This window comes from Misgurnus anguillicaudatus, chromosome 4 (genome assembly GCF_027580225.2).
Source record: "Misgurnus anguillicaudatus chromosome 4, ASM2758022v2, whole genome shotgun sequence".
Lineage (NCBI taxonomy): Eukaryota > Metazoa > Chordata > Actinopteri > Cypriniformes > Cobitidae > Misgurnus > Misgurnus anguillicaudatus.
The window spans coordinates 8370737-8396101 of NC_073340.2; the positions used below are offsets into that span (position 1 = coordinate 8370737).

General features: G+C 37.8%; 2 protein-coding genes across 5 annotated transcripts in view; both read left to right on the forward strand.

Annotated features, from left to right (window-relative positions):
- LOC129420559 (uncharacterized) overlaps nucleotides 1–2375 on the forward strand; it is an 82716-nt gene extending 80341 nt beyond the window's left edge. For all 4 annotated transcript variants that reach the window (XM_073866615.1, XM_073866616.1, XM_073866618.1 and 1 more), the window contains 2 exons: nucleotides 1274–1439; nucleotides 1520–2375. In XM_073866615.1, coding sequence (XP_073722716.1) covers nucleotides 1274–1439; nucleotides 1520–2099 — 746 coding nt within the window. In that variant the 3' untranslated portion in view covers nucleotides 2100–2375. The remainder of the gene's footprint in view (nucleotides 1–1273; nucleotides 1440–1519) is intronic.
- A 2943-nt stretch (nucleotides 2376–5318) lies between these two features.
- On the forward strand, nucleotides 5319–22708 carry bsk146 (brain specific kinase 146). The gene is made up of 4 exons (XM_055175514.2): nucleotides 5319–5560; nucleotides 15680–15902; nucleotides 16154–16356; nucleotides 19974–22708. The coding sequence occupies exons 2-4, from the start codon at nucleotides 15731–15733 to the stop codon at nucleotides 20769–20771; spliced, it is 1173 nt and encodes a 390-aa protein (XP_055031489.1). The 5' UTR covers nucleotides 5319–5560; nucleotides 15680–15730; the 3' UTR covers nucleotides 20772–22708.
- Nucleotides 22709–25365: the final 2657 nt, after the last annotated feature.

Here is a 25365-nt window from a genome sequence, read left to right on the forward strand (position 1 = left end):
GTTAAGTCTATGTAAAGACGCACGTCTAAGGGTCTCGCGGCGTGAATGAGCCGTTTAGCGTGGCGCAGTAGACACGATTCCGCCTCATTCGCGTGTCTAGTTTGCGCGAATTGAACGTTGTCGTGGCGAGTTGAAAAATTTGAACTTTGGTGTAAAAACGCGCCGCGTTAACCAATCAGGAGCTTGCTCTAGTAGTGATGTGATTACAGGGGGCGAGCGGGGTGGCAGAAGCCCCTCCCAGGAATTTCACACGCTGCTTTCATGCGCGAATAAAGTGAGTAAACTCAAAACGTTAAGGCGGCAAACTAGACAAGGTAGACGCAAATTTGATGCCTCAAACGCGGCTGGTGTGAACCCACGGTAAGGATTTTATCTAGCGAAACGATCGTAATTTTTTGTAAAAAAAAGTATGTTTAAAGCACAACTTGTCGTCTTGCACTAGCCTTCTGATGCGCCACCACGACCTTATGTATTACGTAATCACGTCGAAAAGTCACGTGTCACATCACGCACACTTGCGGACCATTTTAAACAATAAACTGACACCAAGACATTAAAGGCGCTCTAAGCGAATCTGTGCGACGTCACTTTTTGTTGATGTTTGAACTGTTTTCAAACAAACAGAGTGTAGCTAACTCCTCCCCTTCCTCTCCCTTCCGTGCTTTCATGAACGCGCCCAACCCCCACCCCCAAATCCTTCTTGTTGTTTATTGTCTGGAACACTTTGTTATCGTTTCTGGTGATAGGTTTAGCCACTTTGTTTTTATTGCAGTTTGTGGAGCCTGGGCTGTCTACAGAGATCGCATTTTTTTACAGTTTGATCAGCGGACAGGTAGCAAGCAGATAGTGAGGAGATGTGAAACGCATGAATTCGCTGAGACCACCTTTAATTAGTATCATTTCACATACAACAACATCTGAACATGTGATGACGTAATACATAGGGTCACGCTGGCACATCACGCAGCTAGTGCAAGATGAAAAGTTGTCGTTTAAAAGTACATTTTTATTTTAAAATTTTTTTGGGTGATCGTTTGACTAGACAAGACCCTTATGCCTTGGTTGGGATCGTTTAGAGCCCTTTGAAGCTGCATTGAAACTGTAAACTAATGGGGTCCACTATACGGAGAAAAATCCTGGAATGTTTTTCTCAAAAAACTTAAATTCTTGGATGACATGGGGGAGAGGAAATATTTTTTTTTTTAATAAAAGTGGAATAATCCTGTAATCATGTTTATGTTATTTTAACAATTTAAACTTGGTTTGGTCGCAGAAAAAAAGAATGAGCCCATCATACAGGAGATCAAGTCTGAGGATGGCCCTCAACAGCCTGTGAATACAAACACTTCTTCAGAAGTAAAACCTGAAACGACAGAGGACCAAACCAATCCAGCACTTTCAGCAGTTGAACAACACGGATCTCAGACACCTCCTCTACAGTATGTATTTACTTCTGCGTTTCTGCTATTCATGTTTTTATTTGCATTTTCACTTAACTTTGAAATTCTTTTCTTTCTAGTGCCCAGGTACCAGAGTTGGTTTTAAGCCAGTTCCAGGGAGTTGAAACCCTACAGCGGCCACCTCTGACGCTTGATAATGCTGTGTGGACCAAACCCATAGATCCAGAGGCTTTCCTGGAGGATCTGGCACTGGACTGCGCCCTGCCTCAAACACTGGTGATCGCCAAAGAATTTGATGATACAGCATGTATTGGACAGTGGGGAGAGCAGCTGGTTTTCTCCTTCCTCACCCACTGGAAAGAGAACGGAGGTTCGTCTGGGCCCATTGACATCACCTGGTTCAATGAAAAAGGCGAGAGCGGCCAACCATGTGACTTCAAGCTAACTTTCGCAAACACGGGGCCTAGAGCGGGCACCACTACGGAGATCTTTGTGGAGGTCAAAACAACCGTTAAGAGAGAAAGAAACTTTATTCACATGTCTGCGAATGAGCTGGATTTTGCACTGAAGGAGAAGGAGAGGTATCACATATATAGAGTCTATAGCGCTGGAGATGCACAGAATGTTCGACTGTGTCGCATTAAGAACCTCGCCCAGCATCTGCATTCAAAAACAATAGAGCTGTTCTTATTTGTGTAGACATCTTTATATCTTACCTGAAAATCTGAAAATAACATTCTGAACACTGTTCAATGTAATTTTTATGTAACCTTTCTTAATGTTTTTACTGATATGCCATATTGCACAATTTTATTGAAAGTTAATGTAAGTTTTATCCTCTGTGCCCTTTTTTAGCGTAGAATTGACTTGAAATCTGTTCTGTTTTAGAAACACTCCTTTAATTGCTATAGAAATTTATTTTTTCAGTTTAAATTGTTACTATAAGTTCATCAATAAATAAAACTTTCTGAACGAGCCTGTCTCACTTTATTCTTTCCAGTCAAATACTGCCACATGATAAGTCTTCTATAAAGATCACAATCTGTCTCAGGATATACACTCACCTAAAGGATTATTAGGAACACCATACTAATAATGTGTTTGAACCCCTTTTGCCTTCAGAACTGCCTTAATTCTACGTGGCATTGATTCAACAAGGTGCTGAAAGCATTCTTTAGAAATTTTGGCCCATATTGATAGGATAGCATCTTGCAGTTGATGGAGATTTGCACATCCACATTGAGATCTGGTGACTGTAGGGGCCATTTTAGTACAGTGAACTCATTGTCATGTTCAAGAAACCAAATGATTCGAGCTTTTTGACATGGTGCATTATCCTGCTGGAAGTAGCCATTAGAGGATGAGTACATGGTGGTCATAAAGGGATGGACATGGTCAGAAACAATGCTCAGGTAGGCCGTGGCATTTAAACGATGCCCAATTGGTACTAAGGGACCTAAAGTGTGCCAAGAAAACATCCCCCACACCATTACACCACCACCACCAGCCTGCACAGTGATAACAAGGGATGGATCCATGTTCTCATTCTGTTTACGCCAATTTCTGACTCTACCATCTGAATGTCTCAACAAAAATTGAGACTCATCAGACCAGGCAACATTTTTCCAGTCTTTAACTCCAATTTTGGGGAGCTCATGCAAATTATAGAGTCTTTTCCTATTTGTAGTGGAGATGAGTGGTACCCAGTAGGGTCTTCTGCTGTTGTAGCCCATCAACCTCAAGGTTGTGCGTGTTGTGGCTTCACAAATGCTTTGCTGCATACCTTGGTTGTAACAAGTGGTTATTTCAGTCAAAGTTGCTCTTCTATCAGCTTGAATCAGTCGGCTCATTCTCCTCTGACCTCTAGCATCAACAAGGCATTTTCGTCCACAGGACTGCCACATACTGGTTGTTTTTCCCTTTTCACACCATTCTTTGTAAACCCTAGAAATGGTTGCGCGTGAAAATCCCAGTAACTGAGCAGATTGTGAAATACTCAGACCAGCCCGTCTGGCACCTACAACCATGCCACACTCAAAATTGCTTAAATCACCTTTCTTTCCCATTCTGACATTCAGTTTGTAGGTCAGGAGATTGTCTTGACCAGGACCACACCCCTAAATGCATTGAAGCAACTGCCATGTGATTGGTTGATTAGATAATTGCATTAATGAGAAATTGAACAGGTATTTCTAATAATCCTTTAGGTGAGTGTATATTGTGGGTATTTTTGTCTGTAAAGTTGCTAGGAAATCACGTAGAAATAAAGAGGAAGTATGAATCCATATATTTCATTGTGAAATAATTCAAATTCTTGTTTGGTTTGTGCACATTTCTCTGACCACTTTGAAAGTGCCTGCTCTAAATATATGAAGAGCTCACATGCAAAAGCCGCTAAACGACATATCCGTCAAAAATGAGATGATATTGACTTAACGCTCTCGGCATAAATACTTTAGTTTCAAATCTGCTTAACCCTGCACTCGCGTCTTTCAGAAATACTGGTTTGTTGGCAGAATCCAATTAACCCCACAATGATTTTTCAGCAAAGACATCTAAGTGCATGGTAGAGGAATTGGATAAACGAATGCGTGCGTAGTTTTTTTTTTTGTTGTTGTTAAATGAGGGTTACCGAATATATTATGATATTGACCGAATTTTTTAGCTATACCTTTATTCAGAAAGAACAGTGGCAAGTGGAGATTTTTGCATGTACTTAGAGGATTTTGCAGTGAAAGACATTAACATTTGTAAAGTACCAATTAAGTGACTAAAGTGAAATTTGTGAAAATAAGACCTTTTCATTGCCATTTAGTGAAATTACGTGACCTAAAAAGAGCCTGATAAAAAATATTCTTATTTACAAGAAAACATTTGAGAAGCATTTAGAGAGTTTTGCATCTGAGCTATAACTTTTCTTATGTTTTCTTACTTGTATATATATGTATATAACTTCAATGTTTTTAGTTTACATATTTTATGTTTTATACCGTTTTTAGATTCATAGACCTTTCCCATCTTTTAGATCTCTTTATTATAATACAATTTAGTTAACGTTAGCTGATCGTTTTTTCTTCCTATTTGATATGGTAATTTACTTATAACTTATTACCGTGAGTTCCTATTTTATTTATGTTTATCAACATAGGATTTAAGTCCCACCAACAATTAAAAAAAAATAAAATAACACATTTTAACGCAAACAACTTTAACATAAATTTTTTTAAAGTTAATAAAAAATAAACACAGCACTCTGGAAAACATTCTGAGATCTATTATCCTCACTAATAACTGCCTAATACCGCACCGCTCACATCCGGGTACTGCTAGTCATTTTGACTGGTACTACTTACAGTAGACTATGTGTTTATGTATCACTCCGCTGTTTTACAAATGAGCTTAAAATGTTTCAAATGAATATTTTATGTCCAATTACTTGCTTATAAAAGCTTATATATAATATATACTTAAACATTAACTTATAAGTGTTTAATCAGCCAACTGGTGTTAATTTTCTATGAACATTTCGTAGAAACCTCTCAGTCTCCTCAGATAATAATTCCGTGATATCAGTCAATGTATGGATTTACTCACATTATTTACACCATAATATAAAGCCGCTTTGATGCAGCTCTGCTGCTATTGGCTAAAATGTGGGGGCTGCCTGTGTTATGATTGACCAAAGCTCACAGTAGGCGGAGTATTTACAACAGACGAGGCGAATCTATGCTTCCATTGGCTGACGGTCTCGGGTGGGCGGAGTTGTCTTCTTCATGCAGCGCTGCGCAGAATAAACAGCGTGTGGCATTAAATATCGCGAGAGCGATTTCCGAAAGCTAACTCTTGAGTCGCTCTCGCGATGTTCTGTTATACGCCGATGTCATACCCGATCCGTCTGCGCAGCACCGCATGAAGTCGAGCACGCCTTATGATTTTACCCCAGCAGCAGCAGTGGCAGATGAGCGCACAATAGAAAGGCGCAGGGCAGTTTAATGTACCGGGTTATGAGTTATGGTGCGACTGACCGTCGGATTTTGCAACAGCATCGCAAATGCACATAAGAGAAGCGCTAATATACCATGAGAACAGATTGTCATCACTGCGACCAGCTGTATTTCTGCCTAGAGACGGGAGCCCTCGCGTTGTTGACGGATTTCATGGTGAGTAAATCCCTGTATATCGTTCAGTATTATTGTAACGTTGCAGCAGGTGATGGTTTTTAACGTGGCATTGCAGAATTCACGGTTGTTTGTTAATAATGAGCTGTCCCGGTGTTTGTATGAATAACATCAGATTAATGCCACCAGCAGACCAAACAACGCTGCAGATAAAACTGCTATTAAATACAAAAATGGAATACACTTCTGATAATTAAAATTATTTCATTTATTCCTTACATGTTTGATACATTAAAGAAATTTCCAGTCGGTTACTCTGAACCCAGCAATCAGTCAATCAATCAATCAATCACATTTTATTTACAGAGCACTTTAACAAACAAATCAATGCAGTTCAAAGTGCTGTACAGGCAAAACAAGCACTAGAATGAAAAATAACAAACAAATATAGACCCACATATACCACAATAACAATAAAACAGTTAAAATATATAAAAAGCAAAATAATGATGATGTTTAATTCATAAAAATGAATTAATAAATAAATAAATACTTTAATCCATACTGAAACTCGTCCTTTTTAAAATGTAAATGTATTCCGGCTGTAGAGAGACTGCAGTCATGTGTCTGTTTGCTGTTGTTCTCAGTTAGGGATGGGATGAGAGAGTCTGCAGGTATCCGCAGGTCACCCGGATCTCAACACCGTTAAATGGATGCTGTCAGAGAGCCCGTGACAAATGACCGTGCAGACCGGTTTAAGAAATAAAAGATGCTGATCGCCTCTAGTGGATGCAGTGCAATTTACATTCACTGTCCACGTGCACTGCTGCTAAATGCCTTTAAGCAAACAAATGCTTTTTATTTGCGATAAACAGATTATCATCAGCAGCATCATCCCCAAACTGCTGTTGTGCTTAAACTGAACCCAGACTACTGACATTTATGCATTTGGCTGAGGGTAGGTGTGCATAAATGACGATATACACTAATAATACGTGGTCGATAACTATTCTGAATCGCACAGATGATATTATTCACAGCTATTTCATGTACTACGGCTTTTGATCAGTAAGTCTTTATCGATCTGAAATTACTGTTAGTTTGAGTCGTTTATAACATGCATTTGAAAAAGCAACACTCGTCAAACATAATCATTATACGTATTCTTTATTATCATGAAAATACCTGAAAAGGTTTCAAAACAGCAATATAAATATACCCTTAAGCCATTTCCTGAAGCTGCGTGTGTGGTTCTTCGTCTGCGGCCCATATTGCGTTTCTGCACGAGAGCGCCCTCTGGCTTTTGGATGTAGCGGATTTTTTAAGAAGCATAGCAAGCAACATCGCTGATATATCCATAGATATGTATATAAAGGCTAGATGGCTCAAGGCGGAGTCCCTAACGGCATCACCTGGCGGCCATCTTACGACAGGGTGCTCGCTCACTCGTAGCATTGAGTTTAATGGTGCAGGTACTTTTAAATGACCATTACTTGCTCAATTTTCTACCGATTTTCAAACGGTTTGGGTTTTTACAAACGTTATTAACGTGGCTATAATTCTGGATGCTTTAACATGTTTCATGAATTTATTTTTTATTTTTAGTATAGGTATGCAGTGTCATAGGTACATCTTTGACGTTTATAACAAACCAAACCGTTTGAAAATCTGTAAAAAATTAAGCAAGTTATGGTCATTTAAAAGTACCTGCATCATTAAAACTCAATGCTACGAGTGAGCGAGCGCCCTGTCGTAAGATGACCGCCAAAATGCGGACGTTGCACTCAATTGGCCAGCAGCGCGGACGAGCAATCTAGCCTTTATATACATATCTATGGATATATCGGTGCATCCCTAGCAAGGGGTTTTAATCCAACCCTTAAGTTGTTACAAACCTGTATAAATTTCTGAACATATTTGCAATCAAGTTTGAAACAGGAGCACCATTCACTTTCATAGTAGTGACGAAAACTACTATGGAAGTCAATGGTGCTCATAAACACTGCTCAAAATATCTTCTTAAAAGTTTGTTACAACTTGAGGGTGACTAACTAATAAAATAATTTTCATTTTGTGCTGAACTTTTCCTTTAAAGTGCATTTAAAGGGATACTTCACCGATTTAGCATTCAGCTTTGTATCTGTAGAAACCCGGCAGTATTACTGAATGACCATGTTTCCCTCCCTCATTTCTCCCTGAGAGGAGAGATATCTGCATTTTGGTTCTGCAAAAAAGTCCTCCGATGATGTAATATGACGATTTTTGCATCATCGGAGGACTTTTTTGCAGAACCAAAATGCAGATATCTCTCCTCTCAGGGGGAAATGAGGGAGGGAAACATGGTCATTCAGTAATACTGCCGGGTTTCTACAGATACAAAGCTGAATGCTAAATCGGTGAAGTATCCCTTTAAGTGTACATTTATCAGTGTGTGCATTTTTTGGGAATTGAACCTTTGCACTGCTCTTGCAACTCCAGTTGAGCTACAGGGGCATATTGTTTTAATTCATTCACTATACACATTTCAGACACATACACATTGTCAATTCATATTGCAACATGTAATTGCTTTAAAGAAAGAATATGATCTGAGTCGTATTGATCTGTAGATGTCAAGGGGTTTACAATGCTTTAGTTTCTGATGTAGGTCATTCATGTGTTTACATAGACATAGTTTTTTTCAACGACCCATTGGGTTATAAATTAACCAATGCTGTGTTATTTTAACCCATTGTTGGGTGTTTATAAACACTTTATAAACATTTTCTGGATTAATTAAACCCAATGGTGGGTGGAAAATAACCCTGGATTTTTTAAGAGTTTACTTATCATCCACACATTCACACATACAGTAGACATTAAGGGTGTCCCGATTTCGATTTTACATCGGAATCGACTGAAATTAAGTCACAACCTTGAACTGCGAATTAAAAAATGGAATCGTCAATCCTGCCACGCTCCCACGTCACGTCCGGTCGGCTTGCCAAGCTGAAAAAACACGTGTTGAGTGCTGCGAGTTAACCTCACCTAACTTCGCTAGCTACAGCCAGTCAAAAGATAGCATGGCAGGATTTGGAAAATCGTGACACCCCTAGTAGACATAAATGCCAATGTGCCATAAGGATTTATTGGCTTTATAATCGTACTGGCACTGTGTTCTTCAATCATTTTCCTGTTGTGTGAATGTGTTTGCATGTGTCTCATGTGAGCAACGTTTTCCTTTCACACCCCTGTGGTTTAAACACAAGGTGAGAGTGTCACGGTTTTTATTTAATGACTCAGGTGATGAGCTGCACCACATGACCTGATGTTCTTCTGCATCAACAAATATATACAATGTTGTCCCACGCAGCAGACGTTTGTGTCCAAGATGCTTCATGTCTATTCTACAATCTGATTTGACCATAAACCCCATTTTGATTCATACACTAACAAAAGTACTATGGTATTTGCTATGTTTTTGGATACAGTAGCTGTGTCTTGTTTCAGAAGGCTGCATTCTTTGTGTTAGAGATGAAGCGGTATGAAAATGTTGCATTAGGGTTATTAACTGACCAAAATCACCATGGTTATCTATATAATCATGGTTTTGTGAACAATTTCTAGAAAAAAGTACTGATGCAAACCAAATTTAAAATTGATTTTACACGTAAGTGCACTTATGTTAACATAAACATCAAATAAATAACATTATGGAACATTTGAGGTTGTGAGATAAATGTTCATCTTATTCAGATAAAACACAAGTGAGTAAATCAGATTTTCAAATAAACACAGAACAAATCATCAAGTCATCTGTCTGGGTAAGTTTTGAGAAATCGGGTGTATTTTAGGACCCAGAATTAAAGCTGCACGACACCATCGCTCACAGCTATAAATGAAGAAACAAACAGAGCTTTAAACTCATCAGATCACATCATTAAATGGAAAAAGAATAGAAAAGATGGATCTGTAAAGTAAATGGGTCACACTCACAACAACTAGATTTTCCTAAATGTGAAATTGTTTTGGATTTAAATGTGAAGCACTGTCATTACAAACACATGGGAGCAGATGTGAATAAATGTGTGTCTAACGTTATTGCTTATTGGTTAATGTTTTGGAGCCGTGACAGTGGCAATGACGTGGTTATACTAAGCGTTGGACATTTTTATCGTGGTTAACCATTAAACCCGTAATCTTTACATCCCTACTTTGTGTCCTCCGGATGCTCCGGTTGTATCCTTCGTAGGACACATGGACAAAAAAGGAAACACAAAATATATTGGCAGATATTTTTGCTTGTTTAAAGCACAAAATAAGTTTAGTTTTTAAACAAAAAATATACAATTTAAGTGAATTTAGTTCACTTAAATTGTATATTTTTTGTTTAAAAACTAGACTTATTTTCTTAGGTCATTTTGCTCATCAAGTTTTTAGATATTTCTACTGAAAACAAGACAAAAATACTAAATTAGAAAGTCAATATTTTGCAGTGTAATTGTTCAATGATTTTAGCAAATTAAAACAGTCAAACATATACTTGTTTAGACACGGATGTTACAAACAATCAGGACATATCAAGCGATCTTAAAGCAATAGTGACACATAGTACTAAAATGTTTTACTCACATATGACTGCTGTGCCATTCCTGTCAGATCCAGTATTGATGAAACAGCATTGGTTTTTAATCACAGTCTCTCTGTGCCTTCTTTACAAATGAATCCTTGAAATTGTTTGTGAAAATCACACAAAAAAAAAAAATGCTGGCGGGCAACTTTTTTAAAAAAAAGGCTGGTGGGGAATGATATAGAAAAGGGTGCGTCATTTATGTGTGTAAATGCCTTCGAATGCATACTCTAAAGCGAGACGCAGGCTGTATGATGATACCCTAATGTGATTGTTTATACGTTTGCCATAGTGGAACATCAAAATACATTCAAAAGTACCATACCACACGTGTATTTGATGGAAATACGTTATCCCGCTTCAAATTTGTTTGAGACGTCTTATGCAATGTGATTTAAAAGCAAAATGAAGAGTTATTTTCTTTAAAGTAATATTTAAGTCAGATATAATAGCATAATGTGTTTCTCCGACCAATATAGTATAAAATGCTCCTCATCTCATAATTAGATTGAGACTTTAAGCTTTATTTCACACAGGGTCACATATGCAATACATTGCTAACATTGTGTTGTGATCCTCTTTGGAAAATGTTCACCATCTACTTGTAGACAAAAGGGTACAACCAGTTACCAGCTTAGAAAGGATAACAAGTCTTTTAGGGGGTTAGTAAGGAAAACAAGCATAGTCTGCAGGGAGGACGTGTTGCTGTTTTTCCAAGCACACAGCTGAGACGTGCAGAGCCAGGACGACATGAATATTCTAGTGGTAAACTGGGCTGGCAGAACAGAGATTAAAGGCTTTCCATCTTTTTTTCATCCTAGATTTGTACTTTCTGGCTATATAGTAACTCGAATAACTGTGAAGCTTGCAGAATGATAGCTTGGACCCTGAAATAAATGAGCCATTACTGTTTCATGATTTTAAATGGCTATGTAAAGACGGGAAACAAGGAAAGCTAGTGTCAAAATCTGTTTTTCATTAAAGCTGTACAGTTGACTGCTACTCTTGAACGATCAACGTATGACAAATAATGGGCAGCGTATTATCAAATGTTTTTAGCCCTGAGGAGTTGATGGGGAGATGTACAGCAAATAAACCCTGAATCCTGTATCCAATTCAGGGCTTTGATGCAGTGCTGCACACTGTCAGATCTCTAGTTGTCACTGTGGTGGTAGCATTTAAAAAGCACACCTTTGCAAGAGTTCATATTGGTACCAAATCTGTACCTAAATTGCATATATTAGGACCTTTTTAAAGGGTGATGCCCCAGTGATAGCTTGAGTCCATTTTTGACCTGACAGTGCACAAACAGTACAAAATGCTTGTTTTCATGCTTTGTTTTAACAAGGAAGTGCTATATCAGAGATATGACATCACAGAGAGATGTGCAGCTCTGTTTCTTAAGCATCATAAGCTAGCCAGCAGCTTTTGATCTGATGAGTAATACTGCACCACATTTACATTTTACATTTAGGCTCTTTTCAGATGCTTTTATCCAAGCAACTTCTAGTGACTTACATTCAATACAATTTATCCGTATGTGTGTTGCCTACACTATTCGAAAAAAGGTACGTTAGCTGTCACTGGGGCAATACCCCAAAAGTACACCTATTGAGTACATATCGGTACCAAATTTATACATATCTGTACCTATATGGTACAGCAGGGTTCCTCAAAAGCACTACAGAGTTTAGGTCCAACCCTAATCAACTCTAATCAAACTTACCCAAACTTGATTTTCTAGTGATCATGAAGACCTTAAATTAGCTTGCTCAGGTATGTTTGATCAGGGTTGGAGCTAAAATCTGCAATGCTCCAGCCCTCCAAGATTTGAGGAACCCTAAGGTACATTATTAGGACAATAAAAGTAGTGATGGCTGATCTCGAAACATCTTTCATCCTTTAGACTGATAACACTATTTTGCCTACTTTTTGTTTATAGACCGATTTAATGACAAACGGGTGCATCATTAAAAGTGGAGCTAAAAGTAATTAAAAGTGGAGTGTTAATGATCTGTTTGCACTAAATAAAACAAAAAACACAGAATACACTTTTACTTAACTCTTTCCCCGCCATTGTCAATTAAGAAAAAAACACTTCGCTACCAATGACGAGTATTTCCGGCTTTCCGCAATAACACTATTATCCACCAGGTTGCTTACCCAACTTATAAAACCCGTAAGTATCCCCTAAAGCCAAACAGTAAAAACTCCATGTATGTTTTGATGAAGGTAGGATGAAACTTTTTTGTTTAAGCAGAGGGTTTGTTCTTTCATTTTATATATTTTATGTTTATATATTTTAAGAAAAACATATTCTGAAACTTTTTTGAAAATCATGAAAAATGCTGGTGCTGGCTGGCAACTTGCTGGCTGGCAAAAAAAAAACGCTGTCAGGGAAAGAGTTAATTGCTTAATTAAGTTAAAGGTGCAGTGTGTAAATTTTAGCGGCATCTAGTGGTAAGGTTGCAAATTGCAACCAATGGCTCAGTTTACTGCTTACCCCTCACTTTTAAAATGCATAGAGAAGCTACAGTAGCCGCCACCGGACAAACATGTCATCATCGGAGACAACTTAGATCCCCTAATGGACAAGCTTTTTTTACTGTAGAGACATGCTGGCACAAAATGGCAACTTCCATGTAAGGGGACCCTCGGTGTATGTAGATAAAAACGTCTCATTCTAAGGTAATAAAAACATAACGGTTCATTATGAAAAGTCTTTATACACCCCTAGGGGTGGGCGATATGACCAAAATCTTCTATCACGATAGGATTAATTTTATATCATGATAACGATATGTATCACGGTAGAGTTTTTTATGTTTTAATAAGGTTTAAATCTTTAATACCATGTATATGTTTTCTGTGAGAATTATGAAAATTTCTAAGCATAGAAAGAAGATAAAAAACAAACAAAACCTAAGCTCTCTGAAGATAAACAGTCAATGATATAAGAATGATAATAAATAATTATTCATGTATGTATAAGCCTACATATATTTTTATTTAAGGTAGAAAAGTGATTTAATCAGGAGCAGTGAGAGATTTTCTCTCAATGCTGTTTGATTAACACGAGTGACAGACAGGAGCAAAATTAGGTAACTTCCCCTTTAAGACCAAAGTCCGGATCCAATACACTGTTACACATGCACTTTCTCTTTTAGCTGTTTACTTTCCCTTCAGACCTAACTGGTCGTGTTTATGAGGATGCATGCAAAGACGGGAATTTTGACGCATATGTCTTTTTAAGGCCAATAAAGCGGAAAAATGCTCACGAGCTTAATGAGCAGCGGTCGCCGACTTGCGCGCTTCTCACAGACAAAAAGAGCAGCGGTTGCGCGACTTGTCCGCTCTTGACACACAGAAAGAACGCACGCATACAGATCTGTTGTCTGTTTTTCAATGGCTTAAAATAACGTGTTTTAAAACTGCAGTGCTTAAATACGTGTACAAACGTTACGTTTTCGCGACCACGTGCACAGGAGCGTGACGTGGGCGCGTAACCTCGATAAAAACGATAGTCCAAAATCTCTACCGGTTGACAAATTTCTACCGGTTAATTATGTCTACCGGTTTATCGCCCACCCCTATACACCCCTGATAATATAGTTTTGTATATTATTTTGCATTTCTGTCAAGAGATTCTTCTAAAATTACACACTGCACCTTTAAATAACTCATTTTCTTTAAAACATATTTTTAGCAAAATCTTTGCAATTATTTTGTAAAAAGCGAAAAATGTTTGGATTTAAATCTTGTTGCTTTTATGATGTTTTCACCAGCAGGGGGCGCCATAATTAGGTGTTTCGAGTGCTTCGAAACAGTGAATAATTTTTGAAGCAATTGGTTGAATTGATTTTGAAGCTTAGAAAAGTGTTGTTTCTCCCATCACTAATAAAGGGTGACAATCCCGGTTAAAGCTTTTGTACCTTTTTTTTTAAGTATAGGTTGGAACCCACAACCTTTGCGTTACTAATACAATGCTCAACCACTTGAGCTGCAGAAATAAATGATGGCTTCAATTTTGTGTGTGAAATCTTAATGTCCAAGAACATTTGTGCCACAACATGAATAATAGCTTTTCTTTATATCTTCAATATTGACTTAGACCAGTGTTTCCCAATCCTGGTCCTCGAGGCACCCCTGACAGAAAGTTTTAGATGTCTCCTTATTTAAAACACCTGATTTAACTTATCAGCCTACTTCAAAAATGGTAAACATGTCTCCCTAACGAGCTGATGAGTTAAATCAGGTGTGTTAAATACGGAGACATCTAAAACTTTCTGGCAGGGGGGCCTCGAGGACCAGGATTGGGAAACACTGAATTAGACCAAAGATTAAAATCAATGTGTAAAATCAACCTTTGATGCTCCTAATCTTTCATAGATAAGGTCACATTAAGACCCTGAACCCCTAAAAAAGTCATAAGTGCTATTTTTTTTAATTAAGATTTATACATCATCTAAAATTAAATAAATAATTGTTTCCATTGATGTATGGTTTGTTAGGTCAGGACAATATTTGGCTGAGAGATACAACAATCTGTAATCTGAAGGTGCAAAAAAAATCACACGAAATATTGAGAAATTCACCATTGTCCAAACGAAGTCCTTAGCAACACTTATTACTAAAGTTCAATTTTTTATATATATTTACAGTTGGAAATTTACAAAATATATTTATGGAACAGGATTTGCACTTGATATCCTGATGATTTTTGGCATAAAAATCTATAAATTTGACCCATACAATGTATTGTTGGCTGTTGCTACAAATATCCCCGTGCGACTTAGGACTGGTGTTGTGATCCAGGGTCCAGGTGTCAACGTAGTTTTGGCCATGTATGGTTTATAATATTATCCATTTTCATTTAAAGCACCATTTGATTTGAAGGTCTGTAATGGAATATTTGAAGAATTTCGTTGCAAAACGAGATAAACACCGTTTTTTTAATTGTTCAGAAATCTCATTTTTTGGTTGTGCATTCATATTAACTTCAATTCAACTGCAGTTGGTTTGTTTTGATTTAAACCTTCATAACTTAAAAAAATACAGCTAAGTAGCACCATAAAACAAAATAATAACATGATAACATAATAATAAACATGTTTTGACAAAAATGTTAAAAAATGGATTTATCTCGTTTTGCAACGAAACTCTTCATTTGTATAGTTACGTAATTCCTGAACGGTTCTGACTGGTTAAGGGTTTTGCATTATAAATGATAATCATTAGAGACAGAGAAAGACCATATATGGATCAGAGCGTTGTTTTACAAATTACATTATTCTCAGCTGCACCCAAACACTGCAAGTTAGTGAGTCTAGTACCGAGACATGAAACGATTAAGAGATTAGTAGGTTAGATAAGGAGAAATGAATCTGGCTCCTCAGAGATCTGCAGAATAATTACAATCCCTGCGGCAGGAATAGGACACGAGGCAATCTGTAGCAATGTTCCGGTCAATGAATGTTCAATCCCCGATAGGGAAAGGCCGTTTTGAAATTGAAATGCGTTCCCCTGACTCGATGTGTTTTTTATGATTACAGTAATGCCAAACGATTGTCGGCAGCTGTGTTCACGCCTGTTCCCCTGCAAGAATGAGCTCCTCTCCCGTCGTCTCGCGCGTGTCTGTCGACATCTTGGAGGAACTGCAGCTCTTTGCCGCTAAAAACCTGGAGAAAGTCGAGGTCAACAAGTACTATGAAGTCATACGGGAGCTTGGCAAGGGCACCTATGGGAAGGTGGACCTTGTCATCCACAAGATCAGAGGTATGGCGCAGCTCTCCTCCAGTTTGTTGGAAAGTTAACCCAAAAATAAAAGTTGGTCATATGGTACAATCATAAGAACTATGCTTTTGATACCATTTCTTTGTCCTTTGGTGTTTTTCCTTTTTTTTTTTTTTTGAGTTTGACAGCCCCTGGTTACTAATACCAAGTGTTCATTATTTCTTTTAAAAGTTTTGTGCGTCCAATATTGTTTAAATGTATAACTAAACCAGTTGTTTTTTCTCAACTCATAGGCAACAGAATGGCTCTGAAATTTCTAAAGAAGAAAACCACCAAGCTGAAGAGTTTCTTAAGAGAATACAGCATCTCGCTTTATCTGTCTCCATGTCCCTATATTATCAACATGTTTGGCATTGCATTTGAAACAGAGGAGTACTATGTATTTGCACAGGAGTATGCACCATCTGGTGACCTATTTGACATCATTCCTCCACAGGTAAAAACATGTTGAAGTTTAACATTATAAAGCATACTTCATACACACTACTGTACGTTCCTTAGTTAATATTTTTGTATAATAATAAACTCATCAAAACTATGGATTAGCACACATGAAACTATGATGTTGTGAATAATAGCATCTAAATTAAATCAAAAATGTATTATATTTTAGCATCTTTCACATATTCACAGTTAAGCAAAATTGCACTCTTTTCATTTTAACAAGCAGCTTCTTGGTCTCATATTGACATGCTTTTGAAAGAATTTTCATCTGTTCTGGGCTGTTATTGGGTGATTTTCTTCATACTTGGATAAGGTTTAAAATTAAAATAAATAATAGTAATCATTTTTTTTTATTAAAACTATTGAAATTTGTGCCACATTTATTGCTTTAAAAAAGTATATAATTTTGTAAAGTAAGATTATAAATAGTAGTAATTGTAATTAAAATCAAGAATAGGTACAGTGAGGAAAATAAGTAATTGAACACCCTGCTATTTTGCAAGTTCTCCCACTTAGAAATCATGGAGGGGTCTGAAATTGTCATTGTAGGTGCATGTCCACCTACGATTTTGGCCCACCCCTCCACACAGATCTTCTCTAGATCAGTCAGGTTTCTGGCCTGTCGCTGAGAAACACGGAGTTTAAGCTCCCGCCAAAGATCCTCTATTGGTTTAGGTCTGGAGACTGACTAGGCCCCACCAGAACCTTGATATGCTTCTTACAGAGACACTACTTGGTTATCCTGGTTGTGTGCTTCGGGTCATTGTCATGTTGGATGACCCATCCTCAACCCATCTTCACTGCTCCAACTGAGGGAAAGAGGTTGTTCCCCAAAATCTCCTCTCCTTAATACAGTGCAGTCGCCCTGTCCCATGTGTAGACCCCCTAAGCATGATGCTACCACCCCCATGCTTCACAGTAGGGATGGTGTTCTTGGGATGGTACTCATCATTCTTCTTCCTCCAAACACGTTTAATGGAATTACGACCAAAAAGTTTTATTTTGGTCTCATCTGAACACATGACTTTCTCCCATGACTCCTCTGGATCATCCAAATGGTCAATGGCAAACTTAAGATGGGCCTGGACATGTGCTGGTTTAAGCAGGGTAACTTTACGTGCCATGCATGATTTCAAACCATGACGTCTTAGTGTATTACCAACAGTAGCCTTGCAAACGGTGTTCCCAGCTCTTTTCAGTTCATTGACCAGCTCCTCCCGTGTAGTTCTGGGCTGTTTTCTCACCCTTCCTAGGATCATTGAGAGCCCACGAGGTGAGATCTTGCATGGAGCCCCAGTCCGAGGGAGATTGACAGTTATGTTTAGCTTCTTCCATTTTCTAATGATTGCTCCAACAGTGGACATTTTTTCACCAAGCTGCTTTCAATTTCCCCGTAGCCCTTTCCAGCCTTGTGGAGGTGTAGAATTTTGTCTCTAGTGTCTTTGGACATCTCTTTGGTCTTGGCCATGTTAGTAGTTGGATTCTTACTGATTGTATGGGGTGGACAGGTGTCTTTATGCAGCTAACAGGTGCATCTAATTTATGATAATAAATGGAGTGGAGGTGGACATTTTAAAGGCAGACTAACAGGTCTTTGAGGGTCAGAATTCTAGCTGATAGACAGGTGTTCAAATACTTATTTGCAGCTGTATCATACAAAGAAATAGTTAAAAATCATATATTGTGATTTCTGGATATTTTTTAGATTATGTCTCTCACAGTGGACATGCATCTACGAATACAATTTCAGACCCCTCCATGATTTCTAAGTGGGAAACCTTGGAAAATAGCAGGGTGTTTAAATACTTATTTTTCCACTGTAAGTACAAAAAATAGGTGAAGTAAAGTAAAAAGTGTAACACAATATTGCAATTTTTGAATACTTTTTTATTGTAAAATATTGTAAAAAAAATTGTAAATTGAATACAGCTGATATTAAACATTCAAATGGTAGGAAAGCAGAAAAGTGATATTCCCCATTGCATTGCGCACAAATATTCACAGATCAGTCAGTGATATTAACCCTTTCCCTGCCACTGACGAGTTATCTTATCAATGAAGAGAAAACGACGAGTTTTTACGGCAATCCATATTTCCGCTATTATCCACCAGGTGATGCTCTTACACAACTTATAAAACACTGAAGCATCCACTCACGCCAATAGTAAAAACTCTTAATCTGATCTCTTAACAAAAGTCCTTCACAAAAATGCAATTACTATCCAGCTTTTTGCTCAAAATTTCGTATTTTTGAAGAAACCTACCCATATTTAAGATATGATAAAAAGAGAACAAATAAAGATACAGACTACCGGCACATCCGGAAACTTGATTGTCAATTTCATCTCCACCCCTTTTTGGGGGAAAACAAACTAGACTTCTCATAGACTTCCATACAAAATAGCGGAACAAAGCAACGTTCTTAGGGGCCAATCACACCAAAAGCATTTATGGCAGTTGCATGCTCCTTTTTTTAATGATATTCTATGGGCAGGGAGCGTATGCGCCGAACGCCTTGAGGTTTTAGCCGCCAGTCGCAGCACGCACTTATGAAGGAGCGCTGAGAGCAGAAAAGCGCCCAATGTCATTCGGTTCTTTCCATTGTCCAATCAAATGAGGGGAGAGGCGGGCCTTTCGTTGTGGTGACGGAGGTTTACGGTTGTTTGGATCAACCGGACTCCACTCACTGTCTCCTGCGTGTTTGTGCACCTCTCACCCTCAAACACGGTCAGAGCAAGCGCCGAAGTTTTTGCTAATATGACAGCTAACAGCAAAAGAGCGCTCACGCTTCAATATTTGATTGACAAGACAGCTGACTCGGTGGTTGCCTAGCGATTTTTTTTTAAAAAGCAGTGCGTCGCGCCTTGCGTTTCCAAGCGTTTAAAATGCGTTTGGTGTGAATAGCCTCTACCCGACAGGCATAAATAACTTAAGAATTCACTCCGATTAAACATGTTGAGTAATTATATGTCCACCGTGCGTGCCAAAGAGTGCGAAAGATACATCAACAAATTTAATTTGGTCAATTTAAAAACATGTCCCTTTCATTCTCCCAGTGTCAAATTTGTGTAACAACGCTACCCATTGGCCAGAGGTGTCTTACCCGGACATTTACTCGTACCTCATCGAGTCAACAGGGAAGACAGTGAATGATTTAACTTCGGATTTGAAAGTTACTTCGTATTTATATATTAAAAATATTCAACTTCGAGTGAAAAGCTTGTCAATGTCAGTTCTCACACGGCCGTCCAATCACAGTGGAGGAGAAGCCGGACAAATATTACATCAACCAACCGGTGCATCGTACAATGACTGATAAACAAGGCAGAAGTATCACAGCTACCAAAGCGCTCAGATGAATAAAGCTGGCAGTCGGTGTCTGTCTGGCGTTTAAGAGCTTTGGTGTGAACACTCGCTAATTGCATGTCGACGACGCAAAAGTATTAATGAAAACTGATGCGTAGAGGCTACACAGAAGTATAAGGCAAACTTAATACTATTATTTTCGTACACAATCAGATTAAAAGATTATAAGAAACATTTCCCTCAAGTTTTTGCACTGTATAATACTGTTGCATCAGTAACTGATTATCAACATTTTAATTTTAGGTCGGACTTCCTGAACCAGTAGCTAAGCGTTGTGTCCATCAGGTGGCCATTGCTTTGGACTATCTTCATTCGAAAAAGCTGGTGCACAGAGACATCAAGCCCGAGAACATCTTGATCTTTGATAAGGAGTGCCGCAAGGTCAAGCTCTCAGACTTTGGCATGACGAGGCGAGCCGGCTCACCCGTGAAACGCGTGAGCGGAACGATTCCCTACACGGCCCCGGAGCTCTGCGACACGTCCAAGCACGAGGGCTTCTGCGTAGATTACAGCACTGACGTTTGGGCCTTTGGAGTTCTGCTCTTCTGCATGCTGACCGGAAACTTCCCCTGGGAGAAGGCCATGCCCTCCGACACCTTCTATGAGGAGTTCGTGCGCTGGCAGAGGAGGAGGACGGGTACGGTACCGTCACAATGGCGCCGCTTCACGGACGAAGCCTTGCGAATGTTCCGAAAGCTTTTGTCTCTGGAGCAGGAAAGGCGCTGTTCGGTCAAAGACGTGTTGGCTCATTTTGGGCACCGTTGGATGCTGGACACGCAGGGCGGAGGGAGCCACCACCAGGCTGCGCTGAACTCTTCGTCTGAGGAAGAGGAGCTGCTTGTGGACCGTATGAAACAGCAGACGTTGTCTCCGGCGACCAAGAGCAATGCGGCGGAGCCCGGGACGGCCCCGGCTCATCACTTCACCTCCGTGTCTACAAACAGCTCCGTGTCTTCCACCAATAGCTACGAGCGTTCGGCCAGAGACAGCCCTCCAAGTAGCCGCATACTGGTCACCACTCCTATAGAGATCTGCGTGTAGCTCATAACGCACAAGTAAATTCACAGCTTCCCATCAAAACAGTACAAACATACTCGCAAGTGACTACAACTTTTTAACACTTGCGGACGCCCTAAACTAAAAGCAAAAATATACACAATGTAGTTCATAAAGATGAGTGATCAGTATTTGATTCTCCAGCATTCGGTGAGTTTTAAAGTAGGAGCAGGACATTTTGCTTACATTCCTGACCGAGATTTAGTAGAGACAGTACATCAAAACTATGACATGCAGGTTGTACTTTGTTACTCGTGGAAAAGCAATGAACCAATAAATGTGAAGATTTATAAGCTTGAATCAAGTTCCAGCTGGAAATGATTTGGGAAGATGTTCTAGGGCTTCCCGGAAAACTCTCTACAGCAATATATGAAGCAAAAAATGAAAGGAGCGCAAGTGGAGAATCGTTTTTGTGAACATGCAAAGGGAACAATTCGGGTCTAAAGACAAAACTGAACTTATGATTAGAGGTGCGTGATAGTTTGTGTAAAAATCGAGTACTTTGTTATATAATTTATTTAATTTAAGTTCAGTACATGCAACAAATCTCAAGGTTTTCCGGAGGTTTGGGATGCTGATGATGTCACGGATATTGCATGTACTCAAAGCGTTTATATTTCTGACTCGTAGACTGTTGTTTTGAATTGAATTAATTTATCAGATTTGTTAGTATTCAGAAATATATTTTTTCAGTTGTAAAGTAGTTCATGATGTTCTCTGTTGAGTTTATTTTGGTACTTGCTGACACTCTTAGTCTTGACACAGACAAACTTGCTTTCCATAGTGCAGCATTTGTAGTTTTTTCTCTCAATAGTAGCTTGACTTACAAGCAGATGAATAGTCAACTACACCATTACCAACACTTAGAAAAAAATTTGAACAAAACTGAAAGTGTGTTTGCATTTTTCTTGATTGTGAGATGGAGAAACGGGGATATGTATGTTGTGTAGTAGTAGTTGTATTGGTAAACACATCTAATTGAAGATTTACAGGTTGAAAAGTATTTTCTTCCCCTTTATTGTCTATTAAAGTCTTTATATTTTTTCTAAATTGGTTGAAACTGAAACACAAACTATGAAGACTGAAGATGTGCACAATCCCATTCAAATAACTGCATGATGACGAAAAACGTTGATTTATTGAAAAAAGTGATTTAAGATATGTGAGAACTGTTGTAATGTGAAATTTTTGCTGTTACAATTTCTTGCATAATGTTTCAGAGTTAAATTGTAGTAGATGACTTCTAGGGCTAAACATCGAGCCAAATGAATAATTGTTAGTTTTGTTGTGTCGTGTTTGTGTGCTGTTGTTGTGTTCATTTCTCTATTAGGTCAAGAACTACCTGAGCAAAGTTATTCATGAATACAGTCAGGGGAGATTTTAAGAAATGTTGAGGGAAGACTTTAGCCTTGATGAGAAATTGAAAATGCTATGGAAGTTATTATTGGCTTGAAACAATAATGGTAGTTTTTATTGGAATTGGTGTATTTTGTGTTTACGTGTTTTATTTTGTGTATGTGTCTGCATGAACATTTGGTTAGATATAGCAGTATCACTTTGCAACAAATTTGGGCCATTAATATGTACAAGACGTAAAGCAATGAGCATTAAATCCATAGTAAACATTTTTTTGTGCAACTTACTGAATTTGATCTAATCTGACATAGTCAGTAAGCATAGACATTAAATGCCTACAGTAGTATTTATATTGTTTTTAGTTACATGAAAGAGTTTGACAAGGATTTTATGATCAAACAAACTTTGTTCAGCAGGTTCTTGGTTTCTGGTGATGATTTCGATTAGTTATAACTTATCAGTCATCTAAAAACAAACTCTGAAACTCATCCAAATTCTGTCTTTGCAATACAACTGTCTTCCTGTAATTTCAGATTTATTCAGAAAATAAATCTTGACCAAAAATGTATGCTTCTTTAAGAGTTGAATTATTGAATCACATCTGACGAGTGTACAATTTTACTCATTTTTTACTGTAATGTTATAAAAGATTACTTTATTGGCATATGTAAATGAATCATCATTAAAGATACAATTTGTAGAATCTGCCACTAGAGGGCGCAGTATCAGAGCAATAACAATGACGTAGATAATATATGACGCTCTGAAGCAGTGTGGAATGATAAGATTTGTTATCTGTAACTCAACCGCTGAAGGCCATCAATCAGATGGGACAATAAGAAATCATGTTAACACATGAGGTAAAGTAATCAAGTTTTATAAATGTAAAATGGAGGCAGGACTGCATGTAGTCACAATAGGGCAAGTAATTAATGTATTTGCTGTGAATGCTGTGCATAGAAGGAATGCATAGTGATGGGCGATTTCGAAGCGCTGCTTCTGCTTCATAAGGCTTCGAAACATTTACGAATCTTTTGTTTTGAATCATTGGTTCGGAGCTTGTTTCAAACTGGCCAAAGTCACGTGATTTTAGCAAACGATGCTTCATTACGTCATAACTGTTTCGAAAATCCGACGATTCACAACTAGGGGGAGTTAATCATAAATGACCAGTGTAGGTGAACTCGGGTCAGTTTTATTATAAAAGTTCATAAAACATTCATCTTCTGACAAATAACACTACAATTTTCTCTACTTTTTGTTTATAGACTGATTTAATGACAAAATGTGCATAATTAAAAAGGGGGTTCGTTTTAATGATTTTTTTTGCCATAAATAAAACTAAAAAAAAAACACCGAATACACTTTTAATTATGTCTTAATTAAATCAAATAATTAATTTTTCTTAAAAACATATTCTTAGAACAATCTTACTATTATTTTGTAGAAAATGTAAAACGTTTGGAAAGATCTTGCTGCTTTTACACTATTTTGACCAGCAGGTGTCGCCAGCGTGTATGCTGTTATGAACGCTTCGAAAAACTGAATCAATTTGCGAAGCAATTGGTTCAATTGATTCGAAGCTTCGAAAAGCTTTGTTTCTCCCATTGCTAATGCATACCACTAGCAGCAAGGACACTGCAATGACGTCGAGCCCCATATGTCACTCCTGCGGTTTGTTCGCTACGTGAGAATTAATTCGGCAAATGCATTTTTCGCATTTACTCTTTTTCGCCTTAATCAAAAACCACCTCAAGCGAGCGTGTAAACTTTGTTTTGCGAATCAAGGGATTTTTTTAATCGAAATTTGCTACAAAAAACTACAAAAAAACTATAAAGGAAACAACTCAATTATATAAACCTGCTATTATTAAAGAACCATAAGTATTGCTAGACATATTCACAAAATATGTGATCCTGAACCACATAAAGGGCGAACTTTTTGAAAATCAGATTTATACATCATCAATTAATTAAATTTCAATTGATGTATGGTTTGTTAGGATAGGACAATATTTTGCCAGCCTATACTGTACTTAAAAGAACAGAATGTAGGATTGTGGCCAAAACTGGTATTGCAATCACAAAACTTGTGGCTAAAGCTGGTGGCCAATACACAAAACGACAACATAAACATCAGTTGAGGGCTGCAACTCCACTTTTTAAATGACAATATCCTGGCCAGACCACTGTTGTCAGTGATATAAGTATTTGAAATGAAAATGATTTCTTAATGTCTAGTGACATATCAGGGTCATTTTATGATTAATTGATATACATTTCTTACATACTGTTCCTTTAAACTATAACTATTTGAAAATCTGAGGGTGCAAAAAATCTTAATATTGAGAAAATCGCTTTTAAGTAGAGGTCCTTAGCAACACATTTCTAAGGATAAATACATTTTTGATGTATTTACGGTATAAGAAATATACATACAATTTATTGTTGGCTATTGCTACAAATATACCCGTGCAACTTATGACTGGTTTTGTGGTCCAGGGTCACATATATGAGGAGATGGGGCTAGTTGTCATACATACAAGTGACAAAGTGTGATGTCACTGCGTGAGGTAATCTGTCACACTTAAATTCATCCAATTATTGATTGTGATGTCATCTGTGCGTTTCAACTGTGTTCAAATTAGATGTTTTCAAAATAATTCTTTTTTCTTTTTTTAAGATTGCTATTAAAGATTTTCAAAGTAAAAGCATTTGTGTAACTGGATGACTTACTTTATTTAAAGACATGGCGACATCTTGGGCCTCATTTATAAAATGCTAAGTAGAAAATGTACTAAATTTGATCTTATGTGTGAGATCATAAAATGAACATGCATATAGATGTGAAATCTATGGGATGGTTTTTCCAGACAGGTATTGGCTTAAACGAGCACTAGACCTTAGTTTAATTAGGAAATATAACTAGTTTTAACATACATGCCTTACTAAAAACATTTCTTGAATGCATTTTGAGGTAAAACAAAGGGCACTGATTTATTTTAAGATATGTCAGTGCAAGTTGTTTTCAGTTTGGACAGCTCTTATATTTATTTTATTCTAGGACTAGTCTAATCCCTGTCTGGGAAACCACCCCTATAAATTGCAAATTTAGCTTAAAATCTCTGCATTTAAACAATGTCTATATGAAATTGACATATAAAAAGCACCTATCAATGTTTTAATTCTTTACGAGCAGCAAGAAAGACTTCTTTTTTGGGTG